Source organism: Lissotriton helveticus, chromosome 9 (assembly GCF_964261635.1).
Source record: "Lissotriton helveticus chromosome 9, aLisHel1.1, whole genome shotgun sequence".
Taxonomy (NCBI): Eukaryota; Metazoa; Chordata; class Amphibia; order Caudata; family Salamandridae; genus Lissotriton; species Lissotriton helveticus.
The window spans coordinates 242,250,802-242,277,264 of NC_136070.1; the positions used below are offsets into that span (position 1 = coordinate 242,250,802).

Here is a 26,463-nt window from a genome sequence, read left to right on the forward strand (position 1 = left end):
TTCACTCATACATACATCAAACAGGTACAACACAAGCAGCAGTGCAAGCTTCACTCATACATACATCAAATAGGTACAGCACAAGCAGCAGTTCAAGCTTCACTCAGACATACATCAAACGGGTATAACACAAGCAGCAGTGCAAGCTTCACTCATATATACATCAAACAGGTACAGCACAAGCAGCAGTTCAAGCTTCACTCAGACATACATCACACCCGTACAACACAAGCAGCAGTGCAAGCTTCACTCATACATACATCAAACAGGTACAGCACAAGCAGCAGTGCAAGCTTCACTCATACATACATCAAACAGGTACAGCACAAGCAGCAGTGCAGGCTTCACTCATACATACATCAAACAGGTACAGCACAAGCAACAGTGAAAGCTTCACTCATACATACATCAAACAGGTACAGCACAAGCAGCAGTGCAGGCTTCACTCATACATACATCAAACAGGTACAGCACAAGCAACAGTGCAAGCTTCACTCATACATACATCAAACAGGTACAGCACGAGCAGCAGTGCAAGCTTCACTCAGACATACATCAAACAGGTACAGCACAAGCAGCAGTGCAGGCTTCACTCATACATACATCAAACAGGTACAGCACAAGCAACAGTGCAAGCTTCACTCATACATACATCAAACAGGTACAGCACGAGCAGCAGTGCAAGCTTCACTCATACATACATCAAACAGGTACAGCACAAGCAGCAGTGCAAGCTTCACTCATACATACATCAAACAGGTACAGCACAAGCAGCAGTGCAAGCTTCACTCATACATACATCAAACAGGTACAGCACAAGCAACAGTGCAAGCTTCACTCATACATACATCAAACAGGTACAGCACAATCAGCAGTGCAAGCTTCACTCATACATACAAACAGGTACAGCACAAGCAGCAGTGCAAGCTTCACTCATACATACATCAAACAGGTACAGCACAAGCAGCAGTGCAAGCTTCACTCAGACATACATCAAACAGGGACAGCACAAGCAGTTCAAGCTTCACTCATACATACATCAAACAGGTACAGCACAAGCAGTTCAAGCTTCACTCATACATACATCAAACAGGTACAGCACAAGCAGCAGTGCAATCTTCACTCATACATACAAACAGGTACAGCACAAGCAGCAGTGCAAGCTTCACTCAGACATACATCAAACAGGGACAGCACAAGCAGTTCAAGCTTCACTCATACATACATCAAACAGGTACAGCACAAGCAACAGTGCAAGCTTCACTCATACATACATCAAACAGGTACAGCACAAGCAGCAGTTCAAGCTTCACTCAGACATACATCAAACGGGTATAACACAAGCAGCAGTGCAAGCTTCACTCATATATACATCAAACAGGTACAGCACAAGCAGCAGTTCAAGCTTCACTCAGACATACATCACACCGGTACAACACAAGCAGCAGTGCAAGCTTCACTCATACATACATCAAACAGGTACAGCACAAGCAGGTCAAGCTTCACTCATACATACATCAAACAGGTACAGCACAAGCAGCAGTGCCTTTTTAAAGGGTCTACTGACAGCTGGTGGTGTGTGTAGACCATGGTGAAAGGGTGTACTGACAGTAGAAAATGCTTGTCGTTAATGTAGAAATAGAGCTCTCTCTAACAGCTTCTCTGATTCATTATTTGACATATTTAGCTATTGGTGAAAAGGGGGGTGCCAGAGTAAAAGGCTCCACTCCAAAGGATAGAGCACTACAAGTGCGAGAGACAAAACATGTCTCATAATGTTTTTTTGAAAGGTGATTACAAATATCCTTCATATGTGTGAATGTGGTCTAACTTATCTTCATTTACATTCGCAGTATAGAAGTTACAAGCATCACATAATTTGAAACATTACATGTTGCGAATATGTTGCAGGTACTCTTACATTTCCTATTAAACAAAAACTTTGAAGGGACTTATGTTTTAGAGAGTATGCTGCTGTTTTCTTTTTTTTTTTTATCCTTGCCTTAGTGGGAGAACAAAGCATCCAATCTATTGGGCCCCTCTCTTTCAAGCATGAGGCCAGAGGGAAGCGTAGGAATGTGACACTACTGTGACAAGATGAGATAAGAAGTGATTAACACTAAACAGATGTTCCCTTCAGTTTTATGAGGGCAGGAGGGCTTTTGTTTCTGTCAATATAGTTTTGTTTCTGCATTTCAGTTACTAACCTCACATGTTTTGAAAACTAAACATTTGTTGTCTTATGACTTACATCTGTGTGTTCTTAGAAGTATCTATAGACATAGGTCAGTGTAATGTGTATTGCAGTGCTCTTTAATATTTTTTATGTTGTTAATGTACTGCACCTAAAATGTTCGACAAACATTACGTCGCCTATCTTGGGGTAAACATAATCTTGACAGCTGCCTTGAAACTTTTAACATTTCTATGTAACACTTGCAAGCAGGGCTGAAAGCCTTGGACAGAATCTGCCACGGAGTAACAGAAACGCTTGCTACAGTCGCGTTATCACAACACATGAGACTAATGGTGATTTATTAAAGATTGTGCTGAACATTGTCAGTCAGAATACATTAAAGTAAAAATGCACGGCTACGTTTAGTATTTTAAGGACCAGTTTTAGCTAGTTATCTTTGAAAGGGCTTTTGCCACACGGCGATGGCCTATCACCGTACCTTAACTTTCACAACTAACGCAGGGCTGCTCATTGTGGGTGGTGCCATGTTCGTTATTGTACCTCGTGCCTCTTTTTGCATGTCCAACACATTGAATGGTGAGTGACACTAAGTGCAGGGTGGCAGTGACTTTAGTGTGAGAGTAAGTGCATAGCCTTAGTGAGTGCAATGTCAGAGCAGAGTGTGGGTTACTGCAGAATGACAAAAGTGAGTGTAGAATAATAACAAAATAATAGTTACATTGGACAAAATGGTAATAGTAACAAAATGTTTTCTTTCATGTTTGGAAACGGAGAAATTAAAATTTGGCAATTTACAGTACATATACATCACGGTGTTGTTCAATATTATGCACCTACAAAGTGCTGCATTACTGCCAAAAATGTAGGCTTCAGACTACCACATGACTCGCACGACTCACCCTGACGCAAAACGCAAGGTGCAATAGTACCATGCTGGTGAGGTGTTATCAGTGTTACTTAGCTGTGAATGCACAGCAGGTGCAGTGGCACCAGTGTGGCGTAGCTATCATTGGTGCAGCATGTGCAGTGGTACCGGTGAGTGGTAGTTACCATTGGTGGAGCTGGTGCAGTGGTAGTGTTGCGTAGCTATGATTGTGCAGCAGGTGCAGTGGCACCAGTGTGTGGCGTAGTTACCATTCGTGGAGCAGGTGAGGTGTTATCAGTGTTACTTAGCTGTGAATGCGCAGTAGGTGCAGTGGCACTAGTGTGGCGTAGCTATCATTGGTGCAGCATGTGCAGTGCTACCGGTGAGTGGTAGCTACCATTGGTGGAGCTGGTGCAGTGGTAGTGTTGCTTAGCTATGATTGTGCAGCAGGTGCAGTGGCACCAGTGTGGCGTAGCTATCATTGGTGCAGCATGTGCAGTGGTACCGGTGAGTGGTAGTTACCATTGGTGGAGCTGGTGCAGTGGTAGTGTTGCTTAGCTATGATTGTGCAGCAGGTGCAGTGGCACCAGTGTGGCGTAGCTATCATTGGTGCAGCATGTGCAGTGGTACCGGTGAGTGGTAGCTACCATTGGTGGAGGTGGTGCAGTGGTAGTGTTGCTTAGCTATGATTGTGCAGCAGGTGCAGTGGCACCAGTGTGTGGCGTAGTTACCATTCGTGGAGCAGGTGTAGTTTTATCAGTGTTACTTAGCTATGATTGTGCAGCAGGTGCAGTGGCACCAGTGTGTGGTAGATGGCGTTGTGTAGCAGGTGTAGTGTTATCAGTGTTACTTAGCTATGATTGTGCAGCAGGTGCAGTGGCACCAGTGTGGCGTACCTATCATTGGGGCAGCATGTGCAGTGGTACCGGTGAGTGGTAGCTACCATTGGTGGAGCAGGTGCAGTGGTAGTGTTACTTAGCTGTGAATGCGCAGCAGGTGCAGTGGCACCAGTGTTGCGTAGCTATCATTGGTGCAGCATGTGCAGTGGTACCGGTGAGTGGTAGCTACCATTGGTGGAGCTGGTGCAGTGGTAGTGTTGCTTAGCTATGATTGTGCAGCAGGTGCAGTGGCACCAGTGTGTGGCGTAGTTACCATTCGTGGAGCAGGTGCAGTTGCACCAGTGTGGCGTAGCAGGTGCCACACACCCACAAGCCGTCAGTGCACCCTTCCACCAGGCACATACACCTCCAACCGGCAGTGCAGTCTTTTACCAAGCACACACACCACCAGCCATCAGTGCACAATTTCTACAGGCAGTCACACACACCACCAGGCATCAGTGCACGCATCAATTGTTAACGCATCCACAATTAACTATTGTAGCAATCTCAGTATGGTACACTTTACTTTTAAACATATTCATGTAAAGCACAGCATGCCACCATTCCAACAATTCCAATCTAACGCACATAATTCCACTACACACCACATGCACACACTCCATAACACATGGCGAAAACACATTGGCATTTACAATGCCATTAGCTCAAACTCAAATAAATCTGAGCCCGATTGCATTTCTAATGCTGGTTTCTTTTGGTGGGAACCTTCAGTATGAGCGAGAAGGGGGAAAAAACGTATGTATAAATCCCTGATCATTTGGCAAAATACGTTTTCCCCTACGACCTTGGGAGTGGGTACAGACTAAAACAGAACTGCTCTTTATTGTTCTCTACTAGCAGAAGAGATCCCAAAGTGGTTCTATCCCCAAAGCGAAAATGGCCTGTTTAGTTCTGATGGATCCGCTTCTCACTCTTGGCAGCTGCTCTTGGATGTGCAGAGAGCATGTACCGAGAGCCTATTTTGAAATATTGTTTAGGTCGAAGATATGTTCGGGTAGGAGCGATATCCTGCGGGTTGCAAGCTAGTCTGATAGTTGTTGAGCTTCTTGGGGAAAGTATGTGATCAAGCACTTTTTTGTCTGTTGATACAATGCATGGTGTTTGTCTTGTCTGTACGTAGTATCTTTGAACAATGTATTATTCTTGGAAGAAAAGCTGCGGGTGAGGAAGATTGGTCTAAACTTCCAGCTTTGATGTGTATAACGTTCCAGCATTGCAGACCGTGTTCATAGAATTTACAAGTCTCAAAGTTGGGCGCTCAGTCCTCTCAAGACATTTCTGCATTTATAACATTGCGCAACAACTCAAAGCTTTGAGGAGTGAGAGAATAGAGACCACTACTCAAATCATTTTCATCCTTCTTAGGGAGATGCTTAGAATGTGATCGAACGATCTGCCTGTTTCTATCTATTGTCTTTGCAGCTCCTCCTGTTATGGTCTCATCCAAGAGGAAATGGATGGACTGCGAAGGATATAATGCCCAGCAACAACATGCACTGAAACGGACCTTGCTGTGGAGAAACTGGTTGAGAAATTTCTTAGTGTCCACTAAGGGGGGAGGGGGATGTAATCGAGATACTAAAACCAAAACTATGTGTTGAAACTGTAACCAACATCCGAACATTAACAGAAAGATCTTGCTTGTTGAATAATGTAGGACATGGTTTGTAATCTCGGATGTTTCCAACAGCGTTGGAGCTTCAGCAGGCAGTCATGCATGGTTGGGAAATACAAGATAACCTTAATGTATGAGAGTAGCTGGCACTGAAGCCAAGCAGCTTAGAACTTTGGAGAATGCAGGCATCGATCCCCCTGCGTCTTGCATGCTAAGCAAGCGCTGTAGCATCTGAGGCAAATGCACACTGGTAAGAATGGAGGCTTAGTGGTCTTGAAAGTCTAGCTATGTGGTGTAGCCTGTGCGGATTGAAAAGCATGGATGTGTAAGAGGAACCATCTGAGAAGAGGATGAGTCCACATTCTCCTCATTCCCTCCCTCCCCCTTTTGTTTTTTTTCTTTGGAAAGAAGCGGAAGAGAAATCCACACCTTTTTGGGAATACGGAAGTCTTTCGATTTTTCCTTGTCAAACAGGATGAGGGCTTCTGTCTTCAATAATTAAAAAAAAAAAAGGGAGGAGGGACGTCACCCTGCGGAATTGGTCTTTAATCAAACTCCAGGGAATGTCCAAGATGACCAATTTAATAACTATCTGACTGAAGTTCTCCTTTCTGAATGGGGAGGGTAGTCTGACACATTTACACCCACGGGAAGAGTTGGGATTGGTGATAGGCAGCACCGGAGTGAGGTTTCTATTTTCGAGCGGTTTCTGTAATTGAGAGACATTTAGCAGAGGATGGTAGCTATTTATCAACCTCTGGGTTATGGGTCATGCCCTCTTACAGGCTGAGCAGCCTTTTTATCCCCAGGCGGTTGGAGATGCAGAGTGTGCATTCTGAGATGGTGTGAATGCAGACATTATAAGTGGTGGGATGTTAGAGTTGTAGATGATGCAGTGGCAGAACACTGCTTGCCGCAGCATAAGTGGCTGCTGTAATCTTTTATGCTAGTTTAGCAGAATGGTTCGTATAGTTGATGTTGAATAATGCCTGTAGAAGAGCTATCCTAGGAGAAAGCGCAAATGTAGCGCCCCACTACCATCAATTATGCCGATAATTATGTTGCATTTGGGGATGTCGCAGGGGTTTGAGCGGATCCGAAGAGCAATGGATGATTTTAGCCTCCCTACTGTGATGATAGTCCTGCTAGGTAAGCAATGCTACAAATGTTTGGCATATGTAATACAGAGGGACTCTGGACTGTCCAAAGGCTCATATGCTATGGTATTAAGAAGCATACCAACCACCCTAAAGAAACAATTGTTTCAAGGTGCGGTTCAGACCCTTGTCAAATAGGATACCTTCTACAGAAACTTCAGGTGGGGAATAAAATTCCTGATGGAGGCATCCATAGTTCATCACTGCCTAGTGGTATCGTCGATGGGTGACGCAGACTACAACAGACGATGATGATGATGATGATGATGCCGCTGACAACTGGCGTCATTGACACAACGGCAGGTACTCACCAAGGGAGGGCCAAGTTGACGGCACAATGTTGAAGGGGCCTCGATGATACCAATGGAGACAAGTGCTCATGGGCGCCTTTGACGGTGTAGACAGCGTTGACAATGCTGATGTAGCCGCCGCTGTTGATGTCTCGGCAACAGCCATCCTTTTCGACTAAGGAAGCCTTTGATATCTGCCTTTATAGTAAATATTCTGCTGGAGGCATTGTAGACTGATATATAAAAGTTTCTGTGGAGAATAGTGTTTCTTCTTTTGAAGTGTCCCTTCTCGACTCTGAGCGAGTCTTTGTTAAGGACGATCTTGGAGTATCTTGGTTGCCTTGCTCCCTTTGTGACCTTTTTGGAGGTCGAAGATTGTAGTGCTTTTTGACATCCTTGCGCAGGGGCTTTAGAAGCCATACAACCAATGTTTTCCTCCAAGTTGAGGGCCACAGCAATAAATGTAATCTCTGTGGGGATTATCTGAATAAAGATATCTCCTCCCACAACAGCCATAGGGTCTAAAGAACCCTTTATAGGCTTTCCTGGTAGCAATGAATAAATAATATTTTCCCATACCAGTTGGTAGAAAACTGAGCAAAGCTCAGGGAGACTCCCTGCTCACGACGTGCCGTAGAAAATCTGAGGGACTCAGCCTCTGTTGGGAAGGTCCTGGAGAGTACTTTCGCCCGACTGGGTATAGTTCAAGTTTAGTTCTTTTTTTCTTTTTTTTTTTTTAAAGAGAAAAAAAAGGAAGTAGATAGGATTTTAAACTGACTTTTTCATTCCCATTATATATTATGATCGTGATAAATACTGCTTTATTATGGTACCGTGGGACTCCCAATTCGACGACGGGGAATGATTCAAGCATGTGAATCTATGAAAGATCCAATACTGTATAACTTCAGGAACTCTTCCGTTCAGAAATGTTACAAAGTCTGCAGCCTTTCCAAAGTCTGCTAAAAACGCACCCTCCTCCCACTAGTTCTGCAGCGACCCTGACGTTTCTATTTCACCATAATCCTATATCTTTTTCCAATCACTTTTGTGCCTGGAGTTGTAAAAAGATGTGTCTGATCCAGGAAGAACATCCAGCTTTTTGACATAGAGATAATTGACCCGAAGTACCTTATGCCTAGGAGAACCACTTTTCCAGTCCTAGGTTTTCAGGTGAACTACCTGTATTTACACCTTAACCCAACAAGCATTGACAAAACCAACAGGTCTGGGTTTGAAAGGTATTAGCACATTAACGTGAGACCGACAGGATTCAGACAGCAAAGAGAGCTATAGCTGTAAAGTAGTCTCTCATGGAGTTCCTTGCAAGCACTCAAGTGGAGGCAGACAGATACACTCAAATAGATAATGGCATTAGGTAAGAGATGAATACTACATTGGGTGGAGCCAGGATGTGATTAGCAATCTGTCAAGCCAATGTAAGAAAGCCAATGGTTGAAAGGTGTGAATTCAAAGCCCACTCCATGTATATTGCTAACAATAAGTCTGTTTGACAGGTATGATGATAAAAACCAACCCTGGACCTAATAATCTGTTAACTGAAAGTTTAAAACACAAAACCTGCCAACCCTTATACCCTTTTCATATATTAACTGCAGCCCACAATCACTGCTGTGGCACACATACTACAAAGTTTATTCTATTTTACCCTTTGATAACGGTTGTTGATTCTGTATGAAAGACTCTGCACAATCCTAATGGCAACAGATGCGATGTTCGCAGCTGGTACTCTTCAAGGGGATGGTGATATATAGGTTAAAAATGTACACTTCCAGATTTTTAAATGAAAAGTTAGGAACACTGTGGTAACAAAGCATGTTTACCTGGATACTGCTGTAGAGGTGAATCCCTGAATCCGTGATGCAAGGGAGTACTGTGCTGGTTACACACAGTTTCATTATCGGTAAATGTCTGTATCCGCCATCTTTTTCTCCACTGCTCTTTGTATGCAACATACAATGCAATGCCCGCTGCCGTCCCCAGAGCCAACCCGAAGCCTGTACGGTAACTCCAAGCTCTAGCATCAGACATGACAATCCTCCTTTGTTCCTAAACAGAATAAATAAACAGTTATTTAACATACCCAGTTTGAAACAAGTCACTTTCCTGAGGAAGCAAGGGCGAGAGATTAATATTAATTTAGCCAGAGAAGTGGCTCAAATTAACACATACTTTTTCCTGTTTTTTTTAAATCTGTTATTTTAACTATTCTTCATATTTTGGTTTTAAGTTTTCATTATTAAGAATGTTTTAGGTCCAGCTTGTGAGAGCTTTAGATTTTGCCACTACTCATAGTAAAAAAAAGAATACAGACAGAAGCTTTCAGTGTTGATCTGAGGAGTTACACATTTTAGATTGTATTTTAGCAGTGGTTTAGGGACTAAAATTTGTAGTCCTGCAGGGGTTTAGGGACTAACAATGTAGTCCCTCGTCACCGTCTAACTAAGGAGCTTCCCTGACACAAATCACTCTTACTCTTTGAGCTGTCGGCATACATACCCAGAGAAGGGATTAGGCCACGACAGAACCCACTTCTATTTAGAACAGCATCAACTGCTGTTTCAACGGTAGCGATTGTGGGTGGAATGAGAGCAAGGGGAAAAAAGTGCCCATAGTTGCACCCATGCAGGGACTACCGGACGGGGGTGGTGGTGGGGGAAGGGACAGGGACGGACGCAATTAAGAAAACAAGCATTAAAAATGCAGTAGGTCTTGCCTTGTATTAAGTTAAAGCCATTTACGTTGCTATATAATACCATTAGCAAAGCAAATGGCTTTAACTTAATCAAAGGCGAGACCTATTGCATTTTCAAGGCTTGTTTAGCCTCCTGGCATTTTTCATTTGGTGGTCAGATGATCCTAGGGTAAGGAGAAGTGGGGAGTGGTCGGATATGCCTCCTGCAAGGTACTCTATGATATCTATACGCAGGGAATCAGTGGTCAGCGTAAAAATATGATTGAGTTTGAAAAATGCCCGGTGGGCATTAAATGAAGGAATACTGCCCATTCCAGGGTAATTCAGCAAGCCATATATGTATCTATGAGCACCAGAGTTTTAGTGCCTAGTGCAGGCTCTGGGGTGTACCAGATATGGTAGGAAGTATCTATATTTCTAGACATAGGTCCTTAAAATGTCCCCCCATGTCCCTGCTTGAAACGATTTAAAAAATGTCTACTCCTTTTACATATACTGTCTGGGAAATTTTCCATTGTTTATCCCTCAAACCAGGGCTCTCTAAGCCTTATGTATCTGTTGTAGTATTATGTCCACTTCTTAATATTGGAATATATCTGCTATAATAGCCTTGAGTGAAGCCTTGGAGGGGTCAGCAGCCGCACAAACGTCCTGTGAGATCTTGCACCGTTGAAAAAAGCAGACATCATTTTGGCCTCGAGTGCATCTTGAATGCAGTTCTCCAAAAAATGTTACGTCGATTTGGGTCTGCAGGCACTCCAGAAAATCAGAAAAAATAATGTTTTCACCTTTATCACTCCTCCTCATCATCTGCTCTGTTCTCAAGTGTAAGGGTATGATCGACTGCATAAGTCTGAGACCTCTGCTTTTACCTGGAATACGAGGTTCTTTGTTTCCTGTACCCGGATCACAACTTTATGCAGATCCACTCTCCCCAGGTTCACCTCAAGAGATTATTTATTTTATTTTATTTTCTCACAACATTCTCGAGCTCTCTATTGTCTGGCCAAAATGTGTGGGGGTCGGTTTGGATGAGGCACTTTGTGATGGTTGTCCGGTGGGTACCGTCAGTTTCTTTTTGTTCCCAACCACCGAAGTGTACTCAATGTTAATATGCTGCACAGATCTGGTATTTCTGTCTTTGCCCAGCATGATGTCCCGTCTGGACAGAGTGAGTTTCATCTGTAGTTCCTGTGCCCAGGGCACAGTCTTGTCCTATTGCTCTGCCCCTCACACTTTTCTATATCTACCTCTGCGATCATTTCTCTGTAGTCATTACTCTCCTTAGCAGTTGGATCAAGTTTGCACCACTGTGGGCTGGGTGCCATGATTAAAACCCCTCATAGCTTACAGTATTACACCAGGAATACTTGCGGCTTATCACACAGCCCTCTTACTCTTTCTTCCTTTACTCTTTCTTCCCTTTATTAGGGCGAGGACCGTAGGCTGCGCTTGCGCAGTCTCGGTCAGAGATTTAATGTTTTCCACTATGGGGGCTTGAACCCGCCTCTCTTCTCCATTGGCTGGCTTCCTAAACGGAGGCCAGTCATTGGAGGAGAGGGGCATCACTCCGTTCAAGTCCTGTCTTTTTCGGATTAGGGGGCGTGTTTTTTAGGTTCTTTCTATCTGTGACGTCTTCAGTCACTCAAACCTAAAAAACACGCCCCCCAGTCTGAAAAGGACGGATCCGATTCCCCTCCTGGACCTCGCTGAATGTGCTGCCTGACGCGGTTTTGCCTGACGCTGTTTTGCTGAAGTGAGTGGTCCTCCCCCCCCCTAGCCCTCCCCCCCAGCATTCCCTGCCCTGGTTTATTCTTCGGGGTCCCTTGTTCCGTGTGTGGCCTGGCAGGGTGTGTATGGTGGGTTGCCTTGCTTGGGGGCCATGTGCATCGCGTTTGCAGGCGGGAAGCGGGCGGTGATCGTGGGGCCGGGGATTAGGGTGGGTGGGGGCTGGGGTGCCCGTCTGTTGCCTAGGGTCGGGGTCGCCTTCCACGGGTCTCGGGGGGAGAGGTTGATGTGCCCGGGAGATTACCTCTTGTCCTGTGGCTGGTGGGGGGGGCGGGGGGGGCCCTGTGGTGGCGCGGCGGTGCATTGCGGGCCCCCTCCCCTCCTCGCGTAGCGAGCCATGTGGCCCGCCGGCTCTCTTCTCGCCGGGTGGGGGTGCGGCGCGCCGCGGGTTGGGGGACGCTGGTGAGTTGCAAGCTGGAGGGCCCTGCCGCGGGCTGTGGGCACCTCCCACGTGCCTTCCGCATACTAGGCCTGGCGTTCAAACATGGTCGGCAGGGCGGCCTGGTCTTGCTCCCCTCCCTCCTTTCCCCCAGCACGCTTATCTGTCCCTCTCCGTTGGTCCTCTTGGCGCCCCGCCGGTTAGGTCTCCTCAGCCCCAATTGAATTTTGATGCCGGCTCGGGGCGGGCGCCTATGCTCCACTACGATCCCTCAGTCTCTGCGCCAGCTGGGGGGCGGGAGTGGGTCTGCTTCCTTCGGCCCGGTCGGGGGTTGCTCCTCATGGGGGGTCGGCTTGTGGCCATGTCTGGGGTTGCTCTGGCGAAGCGGCGAGTGAGGGGGGGGGCAGGACGCGCTTGGGGGTCGGGTTGAGACCTTGGTGTTATGGTGTCTGCAGCGGGGACTGCGCGTCTCGTGGTGCTGCAGCGTGGGGGGGGGGCAGGACGCACTTGGGGGTCAGGTTTAGGCCTGGTTGTTTTAGTGCCTGCAGCGGGGGCAGCATGTCGCGTTGCAGCCGGATCATGTTGCTGTATGCATGTTCTGTTTTAACTATGGAACACAACAAAATATTCACAATCCAGTTTTTTACAGTAACTTCATTTGGGTGGTTAAAAAAACCTACTTTTTCAGGGCACACATAGAAAAATAGAGGTGTTCTGTGTGTGTGGCTCTGTCGGTGTGTGACTCTGTCTGTGTGTGGCGCTGTGTGTGTGGCTGTGTGTGTGGCTCTGTGTGTGTGTGTGTGGCTCTGTGTCTGTGTGGCTCTGTGTCTGTGTGGCTCTGTGTCTGTGTGGCTCTGTGTCTGTGTGGCTGTGTCTGTGTGTGTGTGGCTCTGTGTGGCTCTGTCTGTGTGTGTGTGGCTCTGTCTGTGTGTGTGTGGCTCTGTCTGTGTGTGTGTGGCTCTGTCTGTGTGTGTGTGGCTGTGTGTGTGTGTGGCTGTGTGTGTGGCTGTGTGTGTGTGTGTGTGTGTGTGTGTGGCTGTGTGTGTGTGTGGCTGTGTGTGTGTGTGGCTCTGGCTGTGTGTGTGGCTCTGGCTGTGTGTGTGTGGCTCTGGCTGTGTGTGTGTGTGTGGCTCTGTGTGTGTGGCTCTCTGTGTGTGTGGCTCTGTGTGTGTGTGTGGCTGTGTGTGTGTGTGTGGCTCTGTGTGTGTGTGTGGCTCTGTGTGTGTGTGGCTCTGTGTGTGTGGCTCTGTGTGTGTGGCTCTGTGTGTGTGTGGCTCTGTGTGTGTGTGTGGCTCTGTGTGTGTGTGTGGCTCTGTGTGTGTGTGTGGCTCTGTGTGTGTGTGTGGCTCTGTGTGTGTGTGTGGCTCTGTGTGGATAGCTTTTTTTGTAGGTGGCTCTGTGTGGGTGGCTCTGTCTGTGTGAGGGTGGCTCTGTGTGAGGGTGGCTCTGTGAGGGTGGCTCTGTGTGGGTGGCTCTGTGTGGGTGGCTCTGTGTGGGTGGCTCTGTGTGGGTGGCTCTGTGTGGGTGGCTCTGTATGTATGTGTGTGTGTGTGTGTGTGTGTGTGTGTGTGGCTCTGTGTGGGTGTAAATGCAATAGGTCATGCATATGCGAGCGATTAAGCTATTGGCATTGTAAATGACTGCCATTTATTTAACGATTAAGCTATTGTCAATGTAAATGACAATGCTAATTATTTATGATTTAAAACAAAAAGTCATGAGCAATGCCAATAGCTCTACCTTTAATAATGCCGAGACCATTGCATTGTAAATGCTTGTTTGTTAACCTGGGAAATGGATCCAAAAAAAAGAAAGAAGCCATTTTGCTGCAAATGTCTGTAATGTATTGAAGACGCTTCTCAGAAAGAATTTTGTAGCTCTTTATTTGTAGGCTGATGATCAGCTGCGGGTACCAAGGGCACAGGAGCACGAAGACTGATAGAGTTCAAACAGGCACAACAGCGTTCCAAACTAGAACATGAAGGGATCCAATAGCCTTACTAATTGCAATTTACATAAAAATAGACCTAACAGAGACGAAGTAGTGACATAGCATGCCACAATGTCTTTTTCTGATATTTTTCTATTCCAAAGGGCAGCCTCAGGGCGGAGAGAAAAATGGTTCAAAAATACAAAAAATTACTATAAAGCAAGTCAGAGTGGTCGCAAAGTGGCCACATTGGTTTTATTCACGCCACAACACATTAGGGCCCCTTTACAGAGTTTGCCACTAAAGTGCCACTTTTGTTTTGTCATCTTTCTTTAAATAACAGGGCATATTTACAAAGAAGTGACAGAGAGCAGCGTTAGCCTTCTTGGCTTAATGCCACGCTCTCCTACTTCTGAAATGCAGGGCTGCACAATATTTACAACAATACGGTCCAGCCCTGCGTTTCTGCCTGCGCTGGTGATAATTTCAGCTGCCTATTGCCAACGCCGGCACCCTTGCACCATAGTGCTGGGTGCCTGGGTTGTGGGAAATGATTGTTTATGTATAGGAATGTGACCCTTCCTGCACATAAACAATCTTTAAATGGTGATTTGTAACTTATATTTGTGCTGCTTTGTGCAGCATAAATGGAAGTTGCAACTATCATTTTTTAAAGTACATATGTGCAGGAAGGGACACCTTACTGTACATAAACAATCATGCATGGGGTTTTACTGTTTTTATGTGTACTGTACAATGCAGCACACATGAAAACAGCAAAAACAAGGAGAAATAAAGCATTTCTCCTTGTTGCGTCCTGTTAAGACCACGTTGTTCCTGCTTACATTTCACATGTTTTACTTAATCTTGTATTCCCTATGAGTAATTGATTTTCCCAAGATATTATTACTTTTTTTTCAGGCAGCATATTACCTGTCCAGTGCATAATTTGAATTGAGTCACATCCAGGTGTTTATAGCTCAGCACAACTGGGTAATAGCTGCCTGTTATAGTTAAGGCAGTGCAAGTTACTCTCAGTGGGGCGGTATGGTGTTCAGTGTGGGAGAGGATGTGGTACTATCGCCAGAGCTGCCAAATTTGAATCTGGGGAACCAAGTTCAGCCTTCACGACCACTCCACCAAACCACTCTCCAGAGGGAGCACATTCCCATGCTAGACCTTAGAAGGCCCAGCTAGACCGTAGAAGACGGGTGTCTTAGCAACAGAAGGTAGGCCCTAGCAGTGACAAGTGTGGGTTATCCTTAAAGGCCTGTCCACCACAATCCATGCTGAAGTTCACCCCCAGTCTTGTGCGCAAGCTTACGAAGAAACACACCCCAGAGTGACAGTGACTTGGTAACTGAGGTCACTGGACCCTTGAAGTCAGTCTGCCTCACCCACTGGTACCTCAATTGGCTTGGTTTCAGCAATAGTAGTGCAACTCACCAGGGATCGGCAATGCAGGATTTTCACGCACACCAAACTAAGTTTGCAACCTTCACGGCCTCTCTGCTCCGCGCACAAGCACTTTTAACATGTGCTGCTTGCTTTGGGGCCAGTAGCATTATGCAGCAAGAGAGAGAACAAAATTATTCCACAGTGTTGACTAAATTATGCAGCAAACAAAAAGTCTGCAGCATAATGCAGTATATTTTCTGATACTTTATTATTTTGACATTTTGATACATACTAAGTCTCTGCAAATATGTTGCCTCATCAGTACCAGTGTAACAGTCAAATGCAGCAGTGAGAAAGGTTACCAGTCAACCTTTGCAATGGGCCCTCCACTTCGCAGCAACACAAGTAACACTTTTTTAGGTTTTGCTTGGCAATGCGTACGAAGTACGCATGCGCTAGCAAAATCTTATGTAATTTCTCTGTGGGGTCGGGTATCCGCCCCCTCCTCCCATTGGCTAGCTCCATAAATGGAGGCTAGCCATTGGGAGAAGGCTCTGTCCGTCAATCTCGGACCAGATTCGGGGGCGTTCCCGAGAATTTTTCCCTTTTGGCTACGTCAGCCGAAAGCGATTCTCGGGAACGCCCCCGAATCTGGTCCGGCATTGAGGGCACCCGCCTTCCTGCTCTTCCATGTTGTTCCCAGACTCAAGTTTGGTCTTCTGGTGTTGCAGGAAGCGTCCAGGTTGTTCCCAGACCCAAGTTCGGTCTTGTGGTGTTGCAGCACCTGCACGAGCTCTGGGTGCCTGGGCGCTCTTCAGAAAGTCCCAGAATTGCGGTATCTGTGCCGGAGCGCAGGAGGCGGTGTCAGCGCTGCCACAACACTTTATAATTTGTGTCACCGCAGTATGAAAAGGACTGCAAAATAGACGCGGACACGGAGAAAACACCCCCTTTGGAGAGCGCGCGTGCTGCATGCGCGCTGCACAGATGGTGTTGTCTTGGGTGATCTGTGTGTAATTATGACCTGTCTGTGGGTGGTACTTGAGTACGCCTCGTTATTATCTCTTCTGACGGGCTCTGGGGGCCTTACTCCGTGTGTTATTCCCCGCTGCTGTAATAATCGGCTGTCGGCCGAGGCGGTATTGTATGGTCGTAGCCTTTCTGCTGCCGAGGTTGATTTGAGTACAAAGGCCACGCATGCATCATGGATTCCAATGAGGGATAATTGATGAGGACGCGTCACCGTCCAGTAGCCCTGCGCGGGGTCCGGTGTGCTGGAGTTCATTATCGTCGGAGTGACCTCCGTCATGCCCCCCCCCCCCCTTCAGGTACGGCCACCATATGAGCGAGAGGTGCCTTGAAGCAGATGGAACATTTGGACAAAATCCTACCGAGATGCCGTTTATTGCGTATGGCATACATTGCTTTATTGGGGCCATCCATGAACACGCTTTCTGTGTTCCTGCGTCTCGGCTGTGTTTAATATCAACTGGAGGGGCCTGTTTTAGTCCTACAGGAATTTAACGGGACGGCACTAGATTGGTTGTATGTCAGAGTATCGATAACAAAATTATCACCTGACGTAAATATTGTGTTGTAAATATTATTTGCAAAAAACATTGCTCCTTTGAGGTTAGGTTTACCAGGATGTGGCCTAACGGCTACAGCGGTCAACCTCGAAGCTGTAGAACAGAGTTCGAGTGTCGGCAGGGACGCTCAACAGCCTGTGATTCTGAGCAAATCACTTAATCTGCCTGTGCATAACAAAATTAGTGTGTACGTGTGTAAAGCAACTGGTGATTATTTTTTTTTTTATTTATGCAATTTTATATAGCGCGGACTTTCGTAGGCAATGTTCTTCACTTAAGCTATAGTTCGTGTCACGCTTGCTACGTGACTGGGAACCTGGGCGGACAAACTGGGTTCTGGAGGGGTGGGTAGGAGGGTGGTCAGAGGGGCTGGTCATGTGAGTGTGGGTGGGAGGGTGGGCTGAGGGCTTGCCACAATCCGAAGGGCCAGGGACAACAAACATGTAGGCAAGGGAGTGGCATTGAGGAACATCTGGCAGCGCGGAGGGTTGAGGCCCAGCGACTCCCAAAACAGATAAGGTTCTTGCGGGTATGATCCGGTGAGGTAAAAAGAGGAAGAGCAGGAGGAGGCGAGGCGGAGGGGCTGGCACGGTGTCATGTCAGCAGTCGTCTCTGTCTCCTAACCTTGGAATTCCCTGGAAATGGCACGACTTTCTTACCCGAAGAAGTGTGTGTGTGTGGGGGGGGGGGTGCGGGGTGGGAGGTTCTTGTTTCTAAATAGAGGCCAAGGATTGAATGGTCTGGATACACTCATATTTGCCCCTCGTGCTCATAACTTGGAGGCAACTAGGGCAAACCCAGCGCGCAGGAAGAGTGCGTGTACCAAGACTGAATAAAAAAAAAAAAAAAAAAAAAGGCGGGGGTGGGGGTGTTCGTCTCTTTCCCCATCCCATAAACACCTCCAAAGCAGGATCCGCAGGACACTGGAAATGTCCGCCCCCATAGACCGTTAAGACTACGAACGTCTGTCGGGGACCTACGGGTGGTTCTTCTCGAGGCCCTGTGACTGTCTGCAAGAAGCCCCCTGTCTAATACTATTGTTAAATGATGTCCAGACGAGTTGTCAAACTTCAATGCTGCTGGTGACACCGCCGGTTTGTGTGCGCCTACACGTCTGTGTGAGCTCCTGCTCGGTGACTGCTCGTGTATGACCATGTCCACGTGTGTCTGTTGTGAACAGGAAGCGTAAGGGATTTATCCCCCCCCCCCTAGATTTTGGAGTGGAGGGGACACGCGGTAGAAGTTTAGGTCGACAGAAAAACTGCGCACTTCCACTGTTGACATCCGCATGGGATGACGGCCCTGCTGCTTTCGACCTGCTGACCGGCCTAAGGCTTCAGACAGGGTCGGATTTATTCTCTGGGGGCCGAGGACAAATTCCCGAGGTCAGATGTAGGTGTTGTTTGTCAGGTCTGGGGCAGGGTCCCCATTTAGCACATTGTCATTCTCCATAGAATGCGTCTCCTTCTATCCTGGGCCAAGGGCCCAGCATGGAGGACTCTGCCCTGCTTCTGTGTAGGAGTTCACATCCTCCTGGCAAAGGGAGGTGCTGGGGGCTATTGGAGTTCCTCTTTGATAAGGTGATGCATCTTTTTCATGCAACTCACCTCAAATACAGACATACATGGGAAAGCAAACCTGCTCCATACCTGTTTGACACTTAATGCAACTGCTTTGCTTTGTCAACAAATGCCCCAAGCAACGTGTTTGTGACAGTGAGTGCAGAGTGATAGTGAGTGCAGAGTGACGGTGAGTGCAGAGTGACGGTGAGTGCAGAGTGACGGTGAGTGCAGAGTGACGGTGAGTGCAGAGTGACAGTGAGTGCGAGAGCAACAGTGAGTGCAGAGTGAGTGCGACAGTGACAGTGAGTGCGACAGTGACAGTGAGTGCAGAGAGTGCGAGAGTGACAGTGAGTGCGAGTGCAGACTGAGTGCAGAGTGAGTGCGAGAGCAACAGTGAGTGCAGAGTGATAGTGAGTGCAGAGTGACGGTGAGTGCAGAGTGACGGTGAGTGCAGAGTGACGGTGAGTGCAGAGTGACGGTGAGTGCAGAGTGACAGTGAGTGCGAGAGCAACAGTGAGTGCAGAGTGAGTGCGACAGTGACAGTGAGTGCGACAGTGACAGTGAGTGCAGAGAGTGCGAGAGTGACAGTGAGTGCGAGTGCAGACTGAGTGCAGAGTGAGTGCGAGAGCAACAGTGAGTGCAGAGTGAGTGCGACAGTGACAGTGAGTGCGACAGTGAGTGCAGAGAGTGCGAGAGTGCAAGTGAGTGCGAGTGACAGGGAGTGCGAGTGAGTACGAGTGCAGACTGAGTGCAGAGTGAGTGCGAGAGCAACAGTGAGTGCAGAGTGAGTGCGACAGTGACAGTGAGTGCGACAGTGACAGTGAGTGCGACTGAGTGCAGAGAGTGCGAGAGTGACAGTGAGTGCGAGTGAGTGCGAGTGACAGTGAGTGCAGAGTGACAGTGAGTGCAGAGTGACAGTGAGTGCAGAGTGACAGTGAGTGCAGAGCGACAGTGAGTGCAGAGCGACAGTGAGTGCAGAGCGACAGTGAGTGCAGAGCGACAGTGAGTGCAGAGCGACAGTGAGTGCAGAGCGACAGTGAGTGCAGAGCGACAGTGAGTGCAGAGCGACAGTGAGTGCAGAGCGACAGTGAGTGCAGAGCGACAGTGAGTGCAGAGTGACAGTGAGTGCGAGTGCAGACTGAGTGCAGAGTGAGTTCAGAGTGACAGTGAGTGCAGAGTGAGAGTGACAGGGAGTGCAGAGTGAGAGTGAGTGCAGAGTGAGAGTGACAGTGAGTGCAGAGTGACAGTGAGTGCAGAGTGACAGTGAGTGCAGAGTGAGTTCAGAGTGACAGTGAGTGCAGAGTGACAGTGAGTGCAGAGTGACAGTGAGTGCAGAGTGACAGTGAGTGCAAGAGCGACAGTGTGTGCAGAGTGAGTGCAAGAGTGACAGTGTGTGCAAGAGTGAGTGAGTGCAATGACAGTGAGTGCAGAGTGAGTGCAGAGTGAGTGGAGAGTGAGTGGAGAGTGAGTGCGAGTGCCTGTGAGTGCGAGAGCGACAGTGAGTGCAGAGTGAGTGCGAGAGCAACAGTGAGTGCAGAGTGAGTGCGAGAGCAACAGTGAGTGCAGAGTGAGTGCGAGAGCGACAGTGAGTGCAGAGTGAGTGCGAGAGCGACAGTGAGTGCAGAGTGAGTGCGAGAGCGACAGTGAGTGCAGAGTGAGTGCGAGAGCGACAGTGAGTGCAGAGTGAGTGCGAGAGCGACAGTGAGTGCAAGAGCGACAGTGAGTGCAGAGTGAGTGCAAGAGCGACAGTGAGTGCAGAGTGAGTGCGAGAGCGACAGTGAGTGCAGAGTGAGTGCGAGAGCGAGAGTGAAGAGTGACAGTGAGTGCAGAGTGACAGTGAGTGCAGAGTGAGTGCAGAGTGACAGTGAGTGCAGAGTGACAGTGAGTGCAGACTGACTCCAGAGTGACAGTGACTGCAGAGTGACAATGACTGCAGTGTGTGTGTGTGCAGGGTGCACATTGTGTGAGTGTGCAGGGTGAGCAGTGTGTGAATGTGTAGGGGCAGTGTGTGAGTGTGCAGGAAACAAACACTCAAACTAAGTCCACCACACACTACTGCATATACTAGTGAATACAGTCATCTCTTTATACAGAAAAAATTAGTTATATTTAGAGGGGTCGGAGTGGGACACAGTGGGTGGATGGATGCATGATGGATGGATGTATGCATGATGCATGGATGTATGGGTGGATGCATGGATGGGTTGTTGGTTGGATGGGTTGGTGGATTGCATAAATTGTTGAGGGATTGGCTGTATATATGCATCTATCCATCCACCCATCCATCTATCCATACACCCATCCATACACCCATCCATGCATGCACCCATGCATGCACCCATGCATGCATCCACCAACTCATCTATGCAACCATTACAACAAGAGCCCGTAGCTCTCCTTCGTCTCTCCTCGCCCCCCCTTCCCTGAGCCCGCAGCTCTCCTTCGTCTCTCCTCTCCCCCTTCCCTGTGCCCTGCTATTGTAAATGACAATGCCATTTATTTATGTTAAAAAAACATAAATAAAAAAAATGTCAAGAGCAATGCCAATAGCTCTAACTTTAACAAAGGCAAAACCATTGCATTGTAAATGCTTGTTGTAACTTTTGATCCATTTGGGCTACAAATAATGTATTAGTTAAAATCAGCAGATTATGCAGCAGATGGTGTAATATTTGGCAAATATGGCAGAGCCATAACTAGGTGGAAACATTTGCAAACTGGAATATTTTGTCATTCATGTTTGAACTGCTCTTGTGGGAAAAGGGAGGAGATGTGCTGATGACAGAAACTACATGGCTTGGAGATAAATGGTGTTCCCTTCCACTTTTAAGTGTATTTGCTTCATTCTGAGATTGGAAACATATCCCACTTTGTGACTACATTTTAATGTCAATAACTCATATTCAACCTTTAAAAACATGTGTATCCCTTGGTTGAATTAAATAATGTATTAAGTTGTAAATGGTCAGTGAAATACCAAACAAATACAAAAAAATGGGGATATTTTGCCCTTTCTGGCCACACCTCTGACTCCGCCCACTGACCCAGTCCATGGGTTATTCCTGCCCTCTGATTCTCCACCCACAGTTCCCCTAGTTTTTTCCCCCCCACTTAGACCACTGGGTTGGAGTGACAGAAGAATATCATGTACAATAGTTTGTTTGGGTATGATAGTAAGATTTGATGTAACACCTTTGGTTGGTTGAGGTGACAAATCTGTTTTTCAAGCTAGTGTCCGTTTCCAGCTTTTGATTGGGTCTCGGCTGTCACGCTCTCCGAGGAGACGCCAGGATCGGAGCATTCTGGTTCTGCTCTCGCCCTTTTGGGGCTTCCCCACCTTGTCTTTATCTGACTGCCAACTGTGTCTTCCATCCAGGTTTCCCCAGGTATGTGGCAGTCTTCTTAATGCCAGACCCCAGGCTGTGCTCCTTTGGCAGCCCAAATTTCACCACTGCCGGACAGTTCCTCTTTCACCCTTGTTTAGGAGTGCCACAGACCCTCTGTCTGCATCTCTCCCGATGCCTCCTACTTCATCTTTGTATGGGGGCACTGGAGAGAAGGAACCTCCGCTCTTACAGGCCATGCTTTTTAACTGCCATGGCCAGTTGCACCCATTCTACAGTGCAAACACTGTTATGTTATGTTATAGGGAGGTTTTGTATAGCGCTCAGCTACTCCAAAGGAGTGTCCCGGCGCTTTCAGACCAACAGGTCAGCAGCTAACACATAACACAACAGGAAATAAGACCGGCAAAAAGAAAACAGAAAACTAAAGACAGAACAACCAGGTTTTAAGTCCCTTTCTAAAAGCAAGCAAATTGGCAGTGCTGCGGAGTGATAAGGGAAGAGTGTTCCAGAGCTGAGGAGCAAGCCGTTTGAAGGAGCGTCCACCAGTCCGGGCTTTCTTCACCGCTGGCACCACCGCAAGAGAGAGAGTTTCTGATCTCAGAGCCCTAGTAGGTTTGTAAAAGGCTAGCCTTTTCCGAATATAGGTTGCTCCCGTAGAATAGAGCGCCTTGTGGGCCAAAGTAAGGGTCTTAAAGGCAATGCGCTTTCTGACAGGGAGCCAGTGCAAGGTGGATAAAAGGTCAGAGGCACTGGCACGGCGGGGAAGACCATAAATGGCGCGGGCCGCCGAGTTCTGGACTACCTGAAGACGCTGCAGCAGGTAGTCGGGCAAACCCAGGTAGAGAACATTGGAGTAGTCCAGCCTCGAGCCAATGAGGGCATGGACGGTAATTTTGCGATGGTCAATTGAGAGCAGAGGGAGAAACCTCCGCAGCATCCTAAGCAGGCCAAAGCAAACGCCCACAAGGTCAAGAATTTGGGCTTTCATCGTCAGGCCATTATCAATTTTGACCCCCAGATTTTTCGCCACGGTGGAGGAAGATACCGGTGGAAACATGTCATGCGGCCACCATTCCTGCCAACTCGGGTCAGATTGGCACCCAAAAAAGAGCACCTCAGATTTTCCAGGGTTACACTTAAGACTATTACCCTGAAACCATTCAAATACCGCTCCCAGGCAACCACGAATACTCTCTCCATCGAACTCAGCCCCCTTTGCACATGTGAAAAGGAGCTGGGTGTCGTCGGCGTATGATATTATCTGGGCCCCAAGGGACTCAGCCAGCACCGCCAAAGGGGTCAGAAAGATATTAAAGAGTGTGGGGCTCAACACGGAGCCCTGCGGTACTCCAACCTCCAGCGGCGGCACTTCGGCTGAGTAAGGGGGGGCCCAGACCACCTGCCGGCGACCAGACAGGTAAGATTGAAACCACCTCAACACCGTCCCACGCAGACCAATCTCATACAGTCTGCGGAGAAGACCTTCATGAGGGACGGTGTCGAAGGCCGCCGACAGATCAAGCATGACCAACATGGCCCTACCCCCTGAATCCAGCACATCCTTGATAGCCTCACTGACTTCGAGAAGCACAGTTTCAGTGCTAAAGTTGGTACGGAAGCCAGACTGGGTGGCATGCAGCAGGCTATGTGACTCAAGAAAGGCAGAGAGGACCTTATGGACATGCTTCTCAACGATTTTAGCAAAAGCAGGTAGGAGAGAGATCGGGCGATAGTTAGCATGAAGGTCAGGATCGAGGCCCGGTTTTTTGAGAAGCGGAACCACCCTCGCCTCTTTCCAAACACCAGGAACAACGCCGCTGGTCAAGGAACAATTCAGCACAGGATTCACAAGAGGATTGACCACCTCCGCCATCCTTGCCAAAAATCTGGCAGGACACGGGTCAGCAGGTGAACCTGATTTAAGCTGAGAAAGCAAATCAAGCGACGCAGTGATCGATAAAGGTGGAAATTCCGACAATGTACGCTCAGAATCTTCCGCCAAATTCCCGTGGATCTCCTGGCACATCCTAGTCCCGATGACAGGGGCTGGGAAAGAGTCCTGGATCAGCTTGATCTTATCATGGAAGAAGCTGGCCAATGCGGTCACCCACGGTTCAGAGAACTCGTGCTGAGATGCAATTGCTTTGGGTGACATAAACTCCTTCACAATGGCGAAGATCTCTTTACAGGAGCTAGAGGCTGACTCTATTCGGGCCGTGAAGTAGTGCCGTTTTTCCCGAAGAATGTCAGCATGATAGGCTTTTATAGCCATCTTGTATTCCGTCTTGGCCGCATCCTCGTACATATGGCGCCACCGTCTTTCAGCACTCTTACAGCACTGCACCTACAACCTCTACCATCCTCCGTCAGACACAATTCGGCCACCATTCCGAATGTGAACCCTTTTGTAAACAGTCATTCTAGGGTGTGCCAGGCCTGTGCTGAACACTGTCGATTGGGCAAACGTGGTTGAGGATTTACCTATAGAAAGAAGTGACCTTGAAGAACAAACAGCAGGTGTTCTTCACCACATCATTATCAAACAAGAGACAAGGAGGAAAAAATATAACCGATTGGTAAATACATCCACTCAACATTGTACAATAAACAAAACAATTCAATTGGCAAGCTGCTGTAAAGTCTGTGCCTAATCTAGGGGAACGAGCCACCTACATGATATGGAAACTACTCAATTTACACATTAGGGGTTATTACTATAGATAATTCTTTCTGCAGCAGGAAATGTGTTGCATGACGAAACAAAGGAACGATCCAATTAAGAGGAGACACCTCACCGGAACAACGTGATAAGGAGTGCAGATGTAAAGTCTGCTGTGTCCTGGACTACTCATTGGTGTCTTGCAGGGGTAGCAGACCAAACAGAGGAGACTTGGGCTAATACACACTTTGTGATACCCTCAGTGAGTTCTCCATAATGGCATAAACGGAGACTTACAGCTAACGTGCTTAAGGAGAGGATGTGGCGTAACGGCCAGAGCTGCCGACCCTGGCACTTGTTAATTACAAATTAAGTACTGCATTTAAACCGTTCGATGCAGCGTGATACAACACTTTCCTCTCCGTTCTCAGGGTACAGAAGGCCAACTTGGGATGTTGGAAGTAAACTTCTCCATTGCCAGTCAGCTTTTCTCCTCTCAAGGCACCAATATATGCTGTCTCAGTCAGTCTGCTCTACCCAGTTGATACTGAAATATTTGTAATAGGATTTACTTCAAGATTTGAAAGGGGAGCCACAGGAGCACTCAGCGAAGCGCCATGTCGGCCATGTTGCTAAGTCTCGCTCAAATGCTGCCAATATTTTACAACCCACAAATGGTCCTCTCTGAAGAAAACTTGGGACACAAAGATACTGTATTTAAACACTGCACATGAACTGAAATAACTACAAAAGAACAATTGAATACATTCTTACTCTCCTTGCACAGTAGTTCAGTGTTATTATCTTTAATGTACATTCGGACTGTTGTGTTTTTATCACAGACTCTGGAGCATTCAGGCCTAGCCAAACGAAAATCAGTCTTGTTCTAGAATATATCATGACTTTGAAATTAACATTTCGATTTATGTGAGAATTTTACATACGCATTACAACTTACGATTCAAAAAATGGATCAGTTAACAACGACTTGAGGGTCTAACCTAGTTTTACATTTCTACAACAAGCACTGATCCGGTCTTCCAGATCTACAAACAGTCTTCCAAAGACGTCTAGAGATGTAATGGCAATTGAAGAGAGCAGAGGGGGCAAATAGGAGCGCTGCGCATCACATCGCCGAGGAAGAGAGTGTAAGCTTCGTAAAACGTTGACAGAAGCTGTTCAAAAGAAAGTCCCCTGCTGAAATTGTGAAAAGCTGGCAAACATGTGTACCTCGGTCAGCTATTTCAGCTGCAGCAGCGGATATCACATACTGAAAGATGAACTAACTGGGCGGAAAGCTGTCAGGGCTGTAGTTGGCCATGTCAAGAAAGGGGTCAAGGATCTAAGCGATTCAAGGAAGAGGCTTGAGAAACAAGAAAGAAAACAGAGTGCTTATGGTGAGCATACAGATTCTGAGTGTGTTGCCAGAAATTAAGCGACCATCAGAAGGAAGCAAATTGCAGCTTTAGATTTATTGCAGACAACTTTTTCTATGATACACAGAATGTTAGGATATAATGGTCAAATAACCAGACGTCGCTTGAAAATGCCTTGATTTACAAAATCATAGAGATGAAAACAGAAGAGTTCTTCACATTTACGTCTTGCATCATTTAAGAGCAGATGTAATATTTTAACACTCCAATATAAATCAATGCACGTTTGATATCGTCACAGTGATGTTTACTACAAATTTTGCGTATTTCTGGTCAAGTCAGTCTTGCTGGCAATGTATGCAAACATAAAGCTCTGCAAAGCAAGTCCCAGAATCATTTAAAAGTTACATTTAATCGGAACGAGGTGGTGGGCACGACAGCCAAAATGCATCTACAGAACTGGCAATTCACTTACACTTCGGCCATTTGTCGTTGCTGCTCAAAGCTAGAACTGTACGCAACTCTCAAACCACCAATTCACAAATGTATACTAAAGACACTAATTGTACACGAGGTACAACTGGCTACAGTACTAAGTTACACATATTTTAAGATTGAGGGTATCTGGCCGAGGAAGTCAGACACATCAATGACACTGGATATCTAGCCTTGAATTAGGTTTCGGCTGAAATT

General features: G+C 47.1%; 1 protein-coding gene across 1 annotated transcript in view; it reads right to left on the bottom strand.

Annotated features, from left to right (window-relative positions):
• The window catches only part of RMDN3 (regulator of microtubule dynamics 3), a 149,434-nt gene that overhangs the window by 112,285 nt on the left and 10,686 nt on the right, over positions 1-26,463 (bottom strand). Inside the window, exon 2 of the mRNA XM_078659823.1 lies at positions 8,871-9,096. Coding sequence (XP_078515949.1) covers positions 8,871-9,078 — 208 coding nt within the window. The 5' untranslated portion in view covers positions 9,079-9,096. The remainder of the gene's footprint in view (positions 1-8,870; positions 9,097-26,463) is intronic.